This window comes from Apteryx mantelli, chromosome 1, assembly GCF_036417845.1.
Source record: "Apteryx mantelli isolate bAptMan1 chromosome 1, bAptMan1.hap1, whole genome shotgun sequence".
In the NCBI taxonomy this organism is placed as follows: domain Eukaryota; kingdom Metazoa; phylum Chordata; class Aves; order Apterygiformes; family Apterygidae; genus Apteryx; species Apteryx mantelli.
The window spans coordinates 31,305,225-31,318,943 of NC_089978.1; the positions used below are offsets into that span (position 1 = coordinate 31,305,225).

Below are 13,719 nucleotides of genomic sequence, written 5' to 3' on the forward strand. Positions count from 1 at the left end.
TCACAGCTAACACTCTGCACTGGACCAGGGAAGGCTGTCCACAGGTCCCAGAGGGTGCCCTGGAAAGCAGGGTGTTGAAAATTTGATTTAATCTAGTGAAAAAAAGAAAAGTCACCACTTTTTTTAAAGACATCGCCTGTGAGTGTTTTTTTTAAGTCCCACTGACAGGCTAGTCTCATGGATGACATGCAAATCTGCAAAGGGAGGAGGTTGTGTCTTGTGGATTAGCTACAAAATTCTTTTTCAGCCTTGACCTCACTCAGCCTCATGACTCTTCTTGTCCTCTTTAAAATGGCAATAATGTCCTTTGCACAGCTCTCGGGAGAGCTGTGGGGTAAATGCACTAATGGCACAGTGCACCTTGAGATCTCTGAACAGGAAGCCAATATACTTTAAGTGTAAAGTACTCCGCTGTGGCTTTTTGGAGGGGTTGGTGCAGGGCTGATGGTTCCCTCTGGAGAGATCCTTGCTGGCTTTGTTATTTACGCCTTCATTAGGAAGAACATCAGTTTACACAAATTCCCTCTCCCCATCTTGCTCCCTTTCGGGGCGGCATATTCTTGTGAATGATGAGTATTTCATGCTATATCCTGGTAATCACTTCTGCCTCTATCAACCTTGATTGCGTCCGCTCGTGGGGAATTGTTGCTCCTCTGCTGATCATCTGAAAAGGTCAGGCTCATCGAATCGCTTCTCCGTCTTTCAATTATTTCACAGTATTAATGACTTTCCATCAGGCTGCTGTTTGAGCTGTTTTTTTTAAATTAAACAGAGGTGCAAACTGCACAGATGCGAATCCAAGTGCCACTGAAATGAGGAAAATGCCGTGCGTCTTGGTACGATGTAAATCTGACGCAGATCACTTTAAAAATTAAGCGTATATATAATGGGTATGAGGCATAGGTATGTTTGCTTCAATATGACTTTGCGTGTTTGGGCTGCAGCTTGAAGTTTCTTTGGAGTCTGCAGGGAAAGCGGCTTGTTTTTGTGAGTCAGCATGGAGAGAGCATGTTCACAAAAGAGGCGCCCACTGGGCTCCCAGAGGGAGTTCACTTCTGTTCTTACTTATTTCCTCCAGCCTGCACTAGGGCTGCAAGCCCATGGTGCGAGCCTTAAGAATAGGGAAAACCCCCCACACCTGAACAGAAATTTACCAGCAGGGTGAGCAGCCAAATTACAGCTTTTCAACCCAATTTCTATTTCGGTGTTCTCAGTCTCTCAAAGTAGAGCTCTGGAAATGTGACATTCACATTAATAATAGCAATAACAGTAGCTCTACTTGAAAAGCTCCCACACCAAAATTCTCAGAAAGCTGTGCTGCAGGATAAGAAAAACACGATGCTATAACTCAGGTTGAAAGTTGGGAGGAGGAATAGTTGTGTTTTCACTGGGCCCAATGAAATACCATCCTTAACGAATTTTTGGCATATTGTGGCGAGGTCCGGGATGCTAATGAAGGTGAGGTGATTACAGGTATGTTGTCCGGCCCCATGCTGAGGGCTTCTGCTCCCATGGCATTAATGCTATGGTAAATAGCATTAAATGCTAATGGTAAATCACTAGATTCACGGCTCCTGCTGTTAGCAATAGAAGCACTGCTGCTAGTAGCAGAGGCAGGGCAGCTGGAGGGATAGAGGAGGGTCATGATATTTTGCTTGCACTGCACACACCCACTGGTTCTCCTGGCGTGTGTGTATTTGTGTACACACATGCACAGGCACATACACACAGGTGCACAGGTAAAGATCACAAATGGCAAGAGGACAGTTTGGAGCCAATGGGTGTCAGTTGTTTGCTTGGCGGTGGTTCTCCATCATTTATAACGTATCACAGACCTGATGATCCAAAATATAAGCTGGGTTTATTTTAAAAACTCCTAATATTTACACTGCCACCAGTTTCTGAAGACCCCAGGTACATGTCTGAATTGCCTTGTATTTGATATTTCCATATTGTCGAAGCATTAATGCTTGTGCTCAACTCCACCACACAGTGCTCTCCTCCCTGCTTCCTACCCTGTCTGTGATCCAGCCGCAGCGGAGTCACTGTTTTAACTTTAAATATGAATTAAGATGGGACTTTGGAACATTTCAAGTGCTCTGAGGGATTTCAAGTGCAGACTGAGGGATTTTTTGCTGGATCAGGACTAAAGCCTTGAAAAAAGTCCTCAAATTTTGACAATCTGGAACGATTCAATCACGTAAGTAGTGGAAAATGTTTATTGTTTAAAAACATATTTTTTAGTGGGTCCTCTATTCTTTAACTCAAAGTAGACTCTTCAGATTCTGAAGGGTAAAAGTGTGGTTATTTTTTCCCTATCTGATATTTTCAGTAACAGTACCCTAATTACTCCTTCATTTTTGATGGCACCCTCTACATTGACTTTTCAACAACTCAGTCACACTTCCTGAAAGAGCAGCAGGACTTATATTTGTTACTAGATGCTCTCCATACCTCTAGTTTCACAGGAGTCACAAGCTTTCCTCCCAGCTCTTTTACATTCCTTCTATATAATGACTGACACGCAAAGTTGGAAATTATATATATACATAGCTACACATACATATACTGAGTAAATTTAATTTTATTCTGTCACTCTTCTCAATACAGTTTATGACACATATAGACATGTCAGTTGGCTTATAATAATCTTTACTGTTTTTCATGTTCTGCATCTCCCATGTTTGCTCCTAGATGTGTCAGAAATGCTTTTGGATGATAATGCTGCATTTTAAAAATGTGCAGGTGAGCTCAGGAGCTATTTATTTCTCCCATTCAAATCTTTATGCTGATTTGGCACTAATGACTCAACGTCTTCACTGCTCTGTGCGAAAGCCATTGCCATCTGCCTGCTCAAGGTGCTGCACTTTGGGATGCTCTGCACCTCTAGAGGTAGGAAGCTGCCACCCATAACTTCCACCTTTGTTGTGTCCCTGAGCAGAAAACAGCCTGCTGTGAATCACTTGAGCAGAAACTTTGAAAGAAAAAACTCTTGAGTATTAGAAATATGAATTTTCAATCTATCAGCATCCTCCCTGACAAGTTTTCTAGAGGCAGAGGGTGCCAGGGCTGTGGGAACGTGTTATGACCCCACTGGGGACCTTTCCTCAATTCCTGCAAATCCACGATGTGCTGCTTCCTTAAAAGCCCTCAAAAGCTGGCTGGCAGACAGGGCGCCCGGTCCAGCTGGCCTGTCCAGTTTCTGTGCACCATTATCAGATCCCCCTGTACAGGATTTGCTAAACCTGCGAAACCTTCCTGAGCGCGCAGGGATAATTAAATGACTTGCACTGCCAACATAAAATGCTTGTTTGGGTTGAATGCATTTCCAGGCTTTTGGGTTTTATCCCTGTGTTTACCGTGAAGTTACACTACTTGTTCTGCTGTTTTCTTCAATGCCTCCGTATTTGAACAGCAGCCACAAGAAGTTTGATTCTGGTCTCAGGTTACCTCTGTTCTGCTCGACTTCATGCCACTAAGTCCTGGGTTTTCAGGCTTATGGAGGGAGGGCCAGGAGGGAGGACAGAGGCGTTTCCGAAAGCACTTGGTCAGTGAAGGAAGAGAGAGGGAGCTAGGGCTGGTTAGTCGAGGCATACTCGGGTGGAGAAGCTTCAGATGGATGAATTTGGGGTGAAAGGAAGGACTATTCTCCACATATGCTGTGGGTAGGTGTCGCAGAGGAGTGATGCACTCCACTCGTAAGAGAGAAGCAGCACTATGTTTATTGTGGCAAGACAGTGACTTAATGAAGTTCAATCGTAAATAAGAATGATTTAACAAGGTTCGATTGGCAAGGTTCACTCGGTTATTTACTGCATGGAGGACAGGGTCAGATGCAAGTGCAAAGGAGACCCTCCCGTTGAGTCGCGAGGTTCAGAAAGGACCCCCTTGTTTTCCAAACTCCTTCTGAGAGGCGCCTAGGTGTGGCTGGATCTGATCCTAGTCTCAGACTTGGTCAACGGTTTATGTCTAAGGGACTATGTGCACAATTAATCAGAGATATAACTCATCAAAGTTTCGCGAAGTTCCCAGAAGTTCAGCATGCTATTAATCACATACCAAGGATCTGTTGCGGGTAAGAAATCTCTCAACCTCGAGGAGTAACCTTGAGAGCCGTCCCTGCTCAAGGGGAGGTTCTGCGGTGCAGCCTGCTGCTGTGCAGGAGAGCTCAAGGGGCTCTGGGCTGCCCCCTATTTATGGGGGGGGGGGGAGACGATTGACTCATAGTCATATTTGCATGCTAGATGGGTCTTAGCTGGCTCAAGCTCAATTAGCCCCTGCCTACGTGCTGTTTACAGGGAGGTCAGGTTGAGGGGGAGAGAGCACATCAGCAGGGGAAGGAGCACACCATCACAGCAGGACTACGATAAGAGGTCAAAACTGCAGTTATGGAAATTCACCGTAGACACTGCAGAAAAATTAAAACAAGGAGGCTCGTAAAGCCCTAGGAGGGAGGTGGTGGTTGTTTCCAGTGCTGGAAATTAAATGAAATAAAACAGCTTAGAAAAGTGTTTGCCCAGTGTATTACAGGTATTGCTGCTTTTGAGGCGCAGGTGGATTTGGCACCTTTTTTGGTCCTTCCACCCTGGTTTTGGTGAGTCAATGCTTCAGATATCTTTAGTTCTTCAGGCAAGTCCAGATGAAGTATTTTCAGGGGAGCTACCAGCAGTCTAAAAGCATATTGGCACATCCTTTTCTCCAGCTAAACTTCTGGCCCTTCTGTGCTGCATCGTGTAATTGCCTAAGTTTCACAACTTCTGTATTATACTGACAGTGGTCTAACCAGAGAAGCACTGCTCCGCTCTCATGTGAAAGCAAAAGTGAACAGGATCTCTCATAAGAGCATTTCATGTGCTTTGGGTTCTTCATAAGGGAAAACATATCTAATTTTAGTTTAAATGGATGTTAATTTGACATGTGGATTTGAATAACTGAGTTAAATTCTTGACTTTTTTGACATTGAGATACATTAAATGACAAGTACCTTTTGAATATTGTTATTTTCTGAAAGGTTCTTTCTCTCCACAGTACCTAATGATAAAGCTCGAATGCAGGGCATGCTCCTGTCTTTGCAGGAAGTTGGACCGAATGGTCTAATAGGTCATTTCCATCTCTAGGTTACGTGGTAATAATAGAATAATAATAACAAAGGTCGCAAAACATTCCTACCTTGACTGAATCAGCTGGCTTTTTTATGGGCTGGTTATTCATTGAACAATAAATATTCATGGATTTTTCAGGAAAGATACAGTGTATAATTTGTTTTGAGCACAATTAAAGAGGACAGCCAGCTTTATCCTCCAGCAGCTCACAGAGGGCTGAGCTTGCATGATGGATTTGAGTGACAGCCTAAACATGCCTGACAGTTGCAGAAGTCATCAGAGCCTTCAGCAGCAACTGTAAAGGCTTCTTACACTGTGTCTGTCATGCCAGAGAAAAATTCAATGTCCAATTTGACTGAGATTAATACTTTTCACAGTTGCTCTTGTCCCCCACTGTCATGGATATACAGAGGGTCAAATGTAACTTCAACTCTAAATCAGCCCTTACAGCTCTGCCTTTGAGAATGTGAAACATGTGAGTTTAGTTCCTCCTTGAAAAAAACAGAGTATCAGAAAGGAAAGGCAAGAAAACAGCAATCTCTGTGCCACAGATGCTTTTCTCAGCAGAAGGCATTGGGTCTGTGCTCACATCACATAAAATATTGCCAGATATTGGCCACATGCTGCATTGCAGAGTGATTTTTCTAGGATTTTTCTGTAAGAAGCTCTGTAAGAGATTTTCTGTACACTGCAGGAGTGGGGAGTCACCTGCAGGAAAAGCTCAGCAGGCAAATAATAACCCAAATAAAATCCAAAATAATCATTGTCTGTGTCCTCTCCTCCTGCTTTTGCACACACATACATACGCTCACTGCTAAATTTATTTCCCCCTTGCTGGGGGGGGGGGGGGAATCACTCACTGCCACCTTTCCCTCCAGCTTGCATCTTGTCTTCACGCTGTTGCCTTCTTCAGTCCCTCCCACTTCTCTGCACATCCTCTGCCCATGTCGGAGAGGCTGAGTCCAAAACTGCTTTCAGCTAGATCACTGCAGTGTGGGGTAAACCCGGGCCGGTAAATGCTGCCACCATGCTTCTGAGGGCAGTGATATCCATGGGGATTGAAACTCTGATATGATAAAACAGAAAGGTTTTTCTCATGTAGGAGTCTTAGTGGCGACTCTTAAATATGGGGGATTGGAAGGTTGTCATTGATTAGTGCCATATCCTGAAAACATGAGCACAGTCACCTTAAAGCAAATAGCATAAACAAAAACCCTACTGTGATTTACTCCATAGGGTTTTTAATGATTTTTTTTGGAATGAGAAATGCTGTTTCAGAGAACTGGTAGAAGCACAGCACAAGTTAAATAAAGTAGCCACATCAGTATATGTGGGTTTCTGAGCCCAGCAGAATCATTTGTGCTTTCCTGCTTTCTCTCTGGCTATGCTTTTCCTCTGCAGCCAGCGGGGCTGTGACTCTCAGCCACAGCGACAGCCAGAAGCAGTCGTTCTTCTCTCTCGGGACCAAAGGTCCCCTCCCAGATAAATATTTCATCTTCCTGGAGGGTTTTTTCGTCTTCTTGGAGGGCTTCCTCATCCTTCCAAAAAGCTCTCTCCTCTTCCAGGAGAGCTTTTTCATCTGCCCACAGGGCTATCTCTTCCACCCATAGGACTCTGTCCTCATCCAGAAGGACCCTGTCTTCCTCCCAGAGGAGCTGATCCTCTTTCCGGAAATCCTCATCCTTCTTCCAGAAAGCATTGTATTCCTTCCAGAAGTCATGATACTCCCTCCAGAAGGCTTTTGCTTCCTCCTGAAAATCCTTTTCTTCCTCACGAAAGGCAGTTTCCTCCTCCCAGATGGGTTTTTCCTCCTCCCAGAAGGCTTGGATGGCCATCCTGAAAGCTCTGATTTTTTTCCCGAAAGGCCTTGATCTTCTCCCGAAAGCTCTTCATTGTCTCCCGAAAACTCTGAATCTCCTCCCGGAATGCTTTCTCAGCTCACAGCTTCTTGATGAGCTTCTGCTGACGGGAATTGAAATAGGGAGAGCAGGACATCAAGTTGCAATGGCAGCTCTTGCTCATGGACTCACCCACGTGCTTGTCACTGATGGAGGGGGCCGAGACCAAGCACAGCCCAGCACGTCTCACCCTGTGGCCCAACAGAGAGAAGTGTGACAGGTGTCAATGATGATGCTGCAAAAACCTATGTCATAACTGGCTTAAAATGTGTTCTACCATGAATAAGGACATTTACCAAGAGCAAAAAGAAATCCTTGCCCAGGACTTAGGCAGCACAAATTGCTGTAGTATCTGAACGTGAATCTGGGCTGCGCAATAGAAAGGCCAGGATTTCTCTAAGTCTTTTTCCAAAGTGAGTCCAGGTACCTCTGGTTGTGAGCGGGGTGCGGAGTTGCGCCACGATCAGCCTGTGGCCCTGCCCTGCTCCCCCAGCCCACCTTGTTCAGCGTGCTCTGTGCTGAGGGACAGATGTGTCTGCCTGTAGCCTCCGATACTCAAGTCACTCTCGTCTCCTTGACTCTTGCTACGTCTCTTGTCCTTTCACAGCGTTTCAGGTAAATGTCCCCAAAATTACTGTTTCCAGAATCACGAGAAACTTAAGCAATGGAAACAATAATCTAGTTTTCTGTTTACTAATTTGCCTAATAATTCTACAGCTAGGATTAAAGCTGATTACTTATTTATACTGTTTCCTTGTATTTATTATGACTTATTGTACAATGCCTCCAGCTCCATAGCAGGGAGCAGGTTGCTTTATAAATAAAATCCCTTGCTTATTAAGATGTTATGAACCTGTCTATCCCTTGCTTTGGGGCAGCAGAGGCAATGCAGATGATAATTGCAATATGTGCCTGCTCTCAGTGATGACTGAGAAGGCAGGGAGAGTGCCATGCCTCTGTAACAGTTCAAGGGCATGGTGACAGGTTGGATGGACAGCCCAAGCTGCTCTGGTGGTAAATAGCAGTGGGCGCTGGAAGACCTGGCCACAAAAGTCCTCCCACACAGCCCTTGGAGCTCTTCTCCCACTGGGGACAGCCAGTGGGTGACACTGTGCTTGTGTCGTAGACCTCCTCCCTCCTCATCCCAGGCTTCTCCTCTCCTCCCAAAGCTGAGCTCGGCCGCCAGCCGGGACATGCACCATCTTCTCCCCTGGCATTTCAGGTGTGGCCAAGGCGTCTTTTAGTGAGGTCTGGCCAGTTCCTGCTGCTCACCTCCTCTGCAATTACCTCACAGGCCTGAGGGTGGATGGCTCCATCACAGCGACTGGGATGAGCTATCTCAGGGGCAAACAGAGGGGGGACCTACCAGGGGCCCTCAGTGAACACAGGAGAATTTGGGTTCTGCTGGTTTCTCCTAATGCTGCTTCTAGGCTCCTAAACCCACCTCCAGTGGCAGGAGGTGCCCTGAGAGGTCAGGGAGAAGGAGGAGATCAGAGATGTTCAGCTTCACTCTCAAGGAGCTCCTGGGCCCACCAATTTGTCGCCAGTCTGTGTGAGGTTCCCAGCAAGATCTGGTGTGCCCACCGAGCTGGGCTGCCTGAACTGGAGTGTTAGTGATACCACACCACATGCCTAGAACACAGGGAAAATTAGGAGTAAATGTATCAAAAAATAATTGCCCAGAGCATGTTATTACTTGAGTTGCAGAGCAGCCGCTGAAACAACAGCCATTTCTTCTCAGCCAAAGGGGGGTTTGACAATGGCTCTACTGTCCCTACACTTTCTGTGGGTCTCCTGGGTAGGCAGTTCCCCTTTGTTCACAGCAAAAATATCAGTAAATAGGACCTGCTGCATTTCTGCTCCCTGGGACTGCTGCTGGCAGCCGTTAGGATAACAGCAGCTCAGTTCCAGCCATCACTGGCAGCACCAGCAACAGGCTCACAGCCCACTAACAACTGCAAATACACAGTCTCTTCTTTAAAACAGAGGTAGTGTTGCTTTTACTTAGCTCATTTTGTCGTGCTCATTGGCACAGAACATGATACCACTAGTATTTTAGGTCAGGTTATGCACATACCCCACATCCCATTGCATTTCATAGGCTCCGGCACAGCCCTGCCGAAGCTCAACACTTCCAGCGCTTCAGCGGGTAGGAAGTCACACAGGCTTTCACTTGCTGTAGTTTTACTCTTAGCAACACAATGAGGATGAGGCAGATTTAGGGTGACAATTTGTGCGTTGATGATTGTATGTTAGGATATCTTCCCCAAACCAGCCAGAGGGCCACGTTTAGTGGAGGACATAACTGGTTAGTGTTGGTGCTGCCGTGTTAGAGCTGGAGCAGAGTCCAAAAGCCAGAGCTAAGTGCCATGGCAGAGTGCACGGGGAGGATTAGGTGCCTCTGAAGGATAATCCTAGAGAGGCCTGTGCACAGAAGGGGAGCTTCTTGAGCTGACCACAGGGAGACCACATGGGGATCGTGTCCTGTCCTGCCCCTTGGGGTCAGGACCTGAGCCTGTCCTGTGGGCAGACTGCCCTGCACAGCAATTTTGGATGGGTTTCTTTGCAAAAACAGAGCAGACTGACTCTTGAAAACATAGCAGATGGAGGAGGAACAACCCAGAGCCTTTGCCAGGGCAATTCCTCTCCCCTCCCTTTTCTATGCTGGTGGTGACTCAAATCCACAGATCCCCTCTCCTAGGAAAACAGGGCCAATACCCAGATGACAGTCTCTGTTGAGGACTGCAACAGTTTCTCCCCTGTCTATTGAAGCTGTATCATGCTGAAGGAGAAAACCAAAAGCATCTAATTCTACAGACATCTGGATGGGAGAGGGGAAATGTGGATTCTGGTCCTTGCTTCCTTGATTGTTTATGTATTTTATATGAAACAGGCTTTGCGTAAAAGTCAGACAGACTCCTTACAGCCTGTTGTACAGGGCACAGGGAGAACTGGAGAAGCGGCTCAGGAACACTGACAACTCCTGCTTCCTTGACAGTCCTGGGCTCAGTTCGGGGCCAACCAGAGCTGTGTTGGTGTCACAGGGCACAAGGACCTCTGGATAGTCCAAGGAAGCATCTACTGAGTTCAGCTGGATAACACCTTAGGATAACAAGTTTGACTCTGACATGTAGGAAGCAATTCAGGTGTCTAAACACAGGCAGCTAGTGCCATTTTAGACACCCAAGAATATATAAGATGTCTGCAGATGGTCTAGCAGAAAATGATATGTAGGAGACCTATATCCTTTGGAGCTGCAGCTGGAAGCCAGAGAAGATGCCTTAAGGCCTTCTAGGGCATGAGGCACCTATGCTTATGCACAAGTCCCACATTTAAGTCTGTTCCTGATTTGTGTGCCTAAAACTTCTCCTGGATCTGGCCCCAAGAGGTTACCAGACATGAGATTCCATCTCCAAAATGTGCATCAAATGATACAAATAAAACTTTGAGAGCTTTTTCTCACATGGCATGGTAAAAATATTCCCATTTGTTCTTTTACTGTGCTCCTGAAGCAGGCTCATAAAGATGTAGGATAATTATATCAGAGTGCATTTTTCAATTAAAACATCATTATTATCTCATAGAAAATGACTAAATTATATCATTTTGTTCCAGAAGTTTGCAAACATTCTTTCAATTGTCATCAAAATAATAGTCTCTGGATTTCTGCAGACACCTCTAAGATGCAGAACAGCTCTAACGGCTAACATGGCTGATGCTAGCTTAGGTCCATTCTCTTGCTAGAGTGAAGCTTTATGGATAGACGTAAACTGAAATTGATAAAATTACCTCTTTTCTTGGTGAGACTTTTATTATTTGTCTTGCTCTTACCATCTCTTAACACCAAAAAATGAAGACCCAATGATATCTAACAATTGTGGTCATGCTACTGAAAAACTTAGCTTTTGTAAAACTCTAAAACAGGGGCATACAATACTTACACATGCGCAGTCCTTATGGCAGCTGGGTGTCTGATGCCTGCCACTGACACTGACCAGTTGGTCACCTATAGTGATGTCATTTCACAAAGTTTAAAGCCATTGATTCAAAGTAAGTGATGCTGGGTGGAACTGAAAGGCACCACTGGGTTTCTCACTGAGACTTGGCTTCATTTTCATCCTGGCTGTTGCTGAAGAACATCCATCCTTGGGTTATACTACGCTCCTCAGCTCCCCTCCTGGAAATCATGAACAGCACTTACACTAAGCTTTAGACACATACTCAGATTATGTTGTTACACTTGTACGTCTGAGTTTGGCACTCAATGTAAGTGCTACTGTTTCTTGCATTATTTGAACAAGAACAAGTAATGGAGCTAAAACTAAGCATAGTTATAGCAAAGACCAGACCCTTTTCAAAGGTAAATATGGCATCTTAAATCCATCCATAAGCACTTGCTATAAATGAGTATTCTGAGTTTTCCAGTGGGTTGCTCCTACTAAAGTCATTGGGAAGAAGTGGTGGATGAGTAGATTTGAAACTCAGGCCTGTATTTATTGGGGGTATTTCAGTCTGGATTTAGGTTCCTGTTTTTGAAAGCTTGGCCAGTTGGACTTCTCTAGGAACGTATGCAATGGTTTCATTATATATGCTGTAAATATGTTTTGTGCAGCTCAATGGCTGACGATGCAGGGTGTGGAACAGGTGCTTTACTGACAGATGATATTGTTCCTACTTTTCTGTCAAAACTGTATTAAAATTTAGAGGAGGCTGTTTGGTTTCTCTTTGGTTGCAGAAGGCTACAGAGAGGCTTCTACCAAAACACTTTTTTCTTGTGGGATGGCTTTGACTTTTTTTGTCTGAAGATCAGAAAAAAAATCTTTTATATGGGAATAATTCAAATACAATCCTGTTCACTAAGTCTATCCTGGTAAGCTTCTTGTTACTCCCGGTCCCTTTTCTTCTTTCCAGATGAACTATTTCCCTCTTTGCAAATGAGTTGCCTTGATTCTGGGAAGGTTTTTCCTTTTTCTCAGTTTGCTCCATCCGTTCCTTCAGGGGCTGTTTCTTCTTTCTGGAATGTTTTCTTGCACTGTATCTTCCTCCTATAGCTCTCCATTTGATACTATAGCTGGAAAATAGTAATGACAGAATATTTAGCCAACTATTTTCTGAACTTAAAGGAAAACATTGTTTTTCTAGAAAAGAGGTTTTGATGATGCAAGTCCAGTAAACCGCACAATAAATGGTGGGTGCAGAGAAGACACGGTGAACCTTTTGGGTATAAATTCCTGACATTCCAGCCTGTTCCAGCTCTTACCATCAGTCCATGGGGCTGCAGCAGCAGGATGGGCTGTTTTTCTTCCTCTCCTGGCTTTTTTATAATTAATCTATTTCCTTCTCACCAAATAAATCCCAGTGCCAAAAAGGACAAAGAGGGTCTTCTGGATTTCAATTCGTTACCCTTCTCCATTTCAACACAAATTTTCTAGTAAAATGTGGAGATGGATTTCACCCAAAGTGCTTTCGCCTTCAGCCATCCTCTCGCTGTTAGCAGCGACAAGCTTCCTGGGAAGGACTGGCTTGACAAAACATTGGTCTCTGGCACATCAATAAAAAAACATGCCATTTTCCTTTCAAGGCACTAGGAGTAGAAGGCCACTGTAGCCCTTCTGGGGGAGGAAGGACCAAGGGAAAGCATAAGCCATTCATGGGATCTCAAAACTTGGCTGGAATTTACATATGGATGAGGACTTTCCCAGATGCTTTCTGCCTCTGAATCACCTGTTCCTCAGACTTGCACAGCTGGATCCAGAAGGAGGATGCTGCTGCCATAGTAACAACTGTCTGAAGGTCACAGAGGTTCCAGAGACAACCTGTGCTGTGCTCCCTTGCCAACTGCTCCAGGCAATCCTGGCACCCAGCTACTATCCTTAGTTATACTGCAGAAGCAGTGAGAAGTCCCAGTTAAGATCACACTCCCAGATTTATTGAATGGCACATGATGCAGAGCAAGAGCCATGAGGAACATATGCGCTTAGCAAAGAGCTCTCAGGTGAAGGCTGTTATGCATTGCTTGTACAAAGTGGTGGTATGAAATGCAGGGTGCGATTCAGTTCCCAATTGCAGATGCCAATGCGTAGGTGTCTAAATGCTGGTGACTATGTGTCAGTGGTGCCTGAAAGTGATTTGGCTGACCAAAGGCACGCTCTGCTTTGGGGTGAGTTGAATCACCCTACAGACTCTGCCAACTGTATTGAGTAGATCTTTGTTGGCCTTAATGAGAGCTGGGGCTCACAGCTGGGGCATCTTGACAACAATTAGGTACCTACAATTAGGAGCTGAATCCTACCCAAAGAATCCAACAGATATGGGACTTGAGACCAAGCCCCTCCTGAGTCCCAGTTCTGTAACCCATTAGGTGATAATGGTCAACTTTGTGTGTGTGTGTGTGTGTGTGTTCAGTTGTTTGCTTCTGTCCCAGTGAAGACTCTGTGTGGTGAGGTCAGGTGTTGCTCTTTGGTGATGCTAGCATTTTCACTACCTAGTGATGGGCAGAGCAGTGGTCCCAAGGTGGTGGACAACTCCTCTGGGTTTGAACTCCATTTCCAGCTCTTCTGTGTGACCTCCATCATGTTCCCTGAACTCACTGGCTTGTGACTTCCTGTTCACAAAATAGGAATATTCCTGTTTTGCAGGAAATAAAAGTTAGGTCATAAGCTTAGAGGGAAAGCAAAGTGTGATGTTGCTCCCAGTGCTTTCCCTGCTCAATTTTGTCA

At 45.1% G+C, this 13,719-nt stretch overlaps 1 protein-coding gene across 1 annotated transcript; it reads right to left on the reverse strand.

Moving 5' to 3' along the window:
• Positions 1-6,484: 6,484 nt before the first annotated feature.
• CCDC70 (coiled-coil domain containing 70) lies at positions 6,485-7,124 on the reverse strand. The gene is given in 2 exon segments (XM_013948296.2): positions 6,485-6,955; positions 6,957-7,124. Coding segments are annotated over 2 exon segments (639 nt in total).
• Between the last annotated feature and the right edge of the window lie 6,595 nt (positions 7,125-13,719).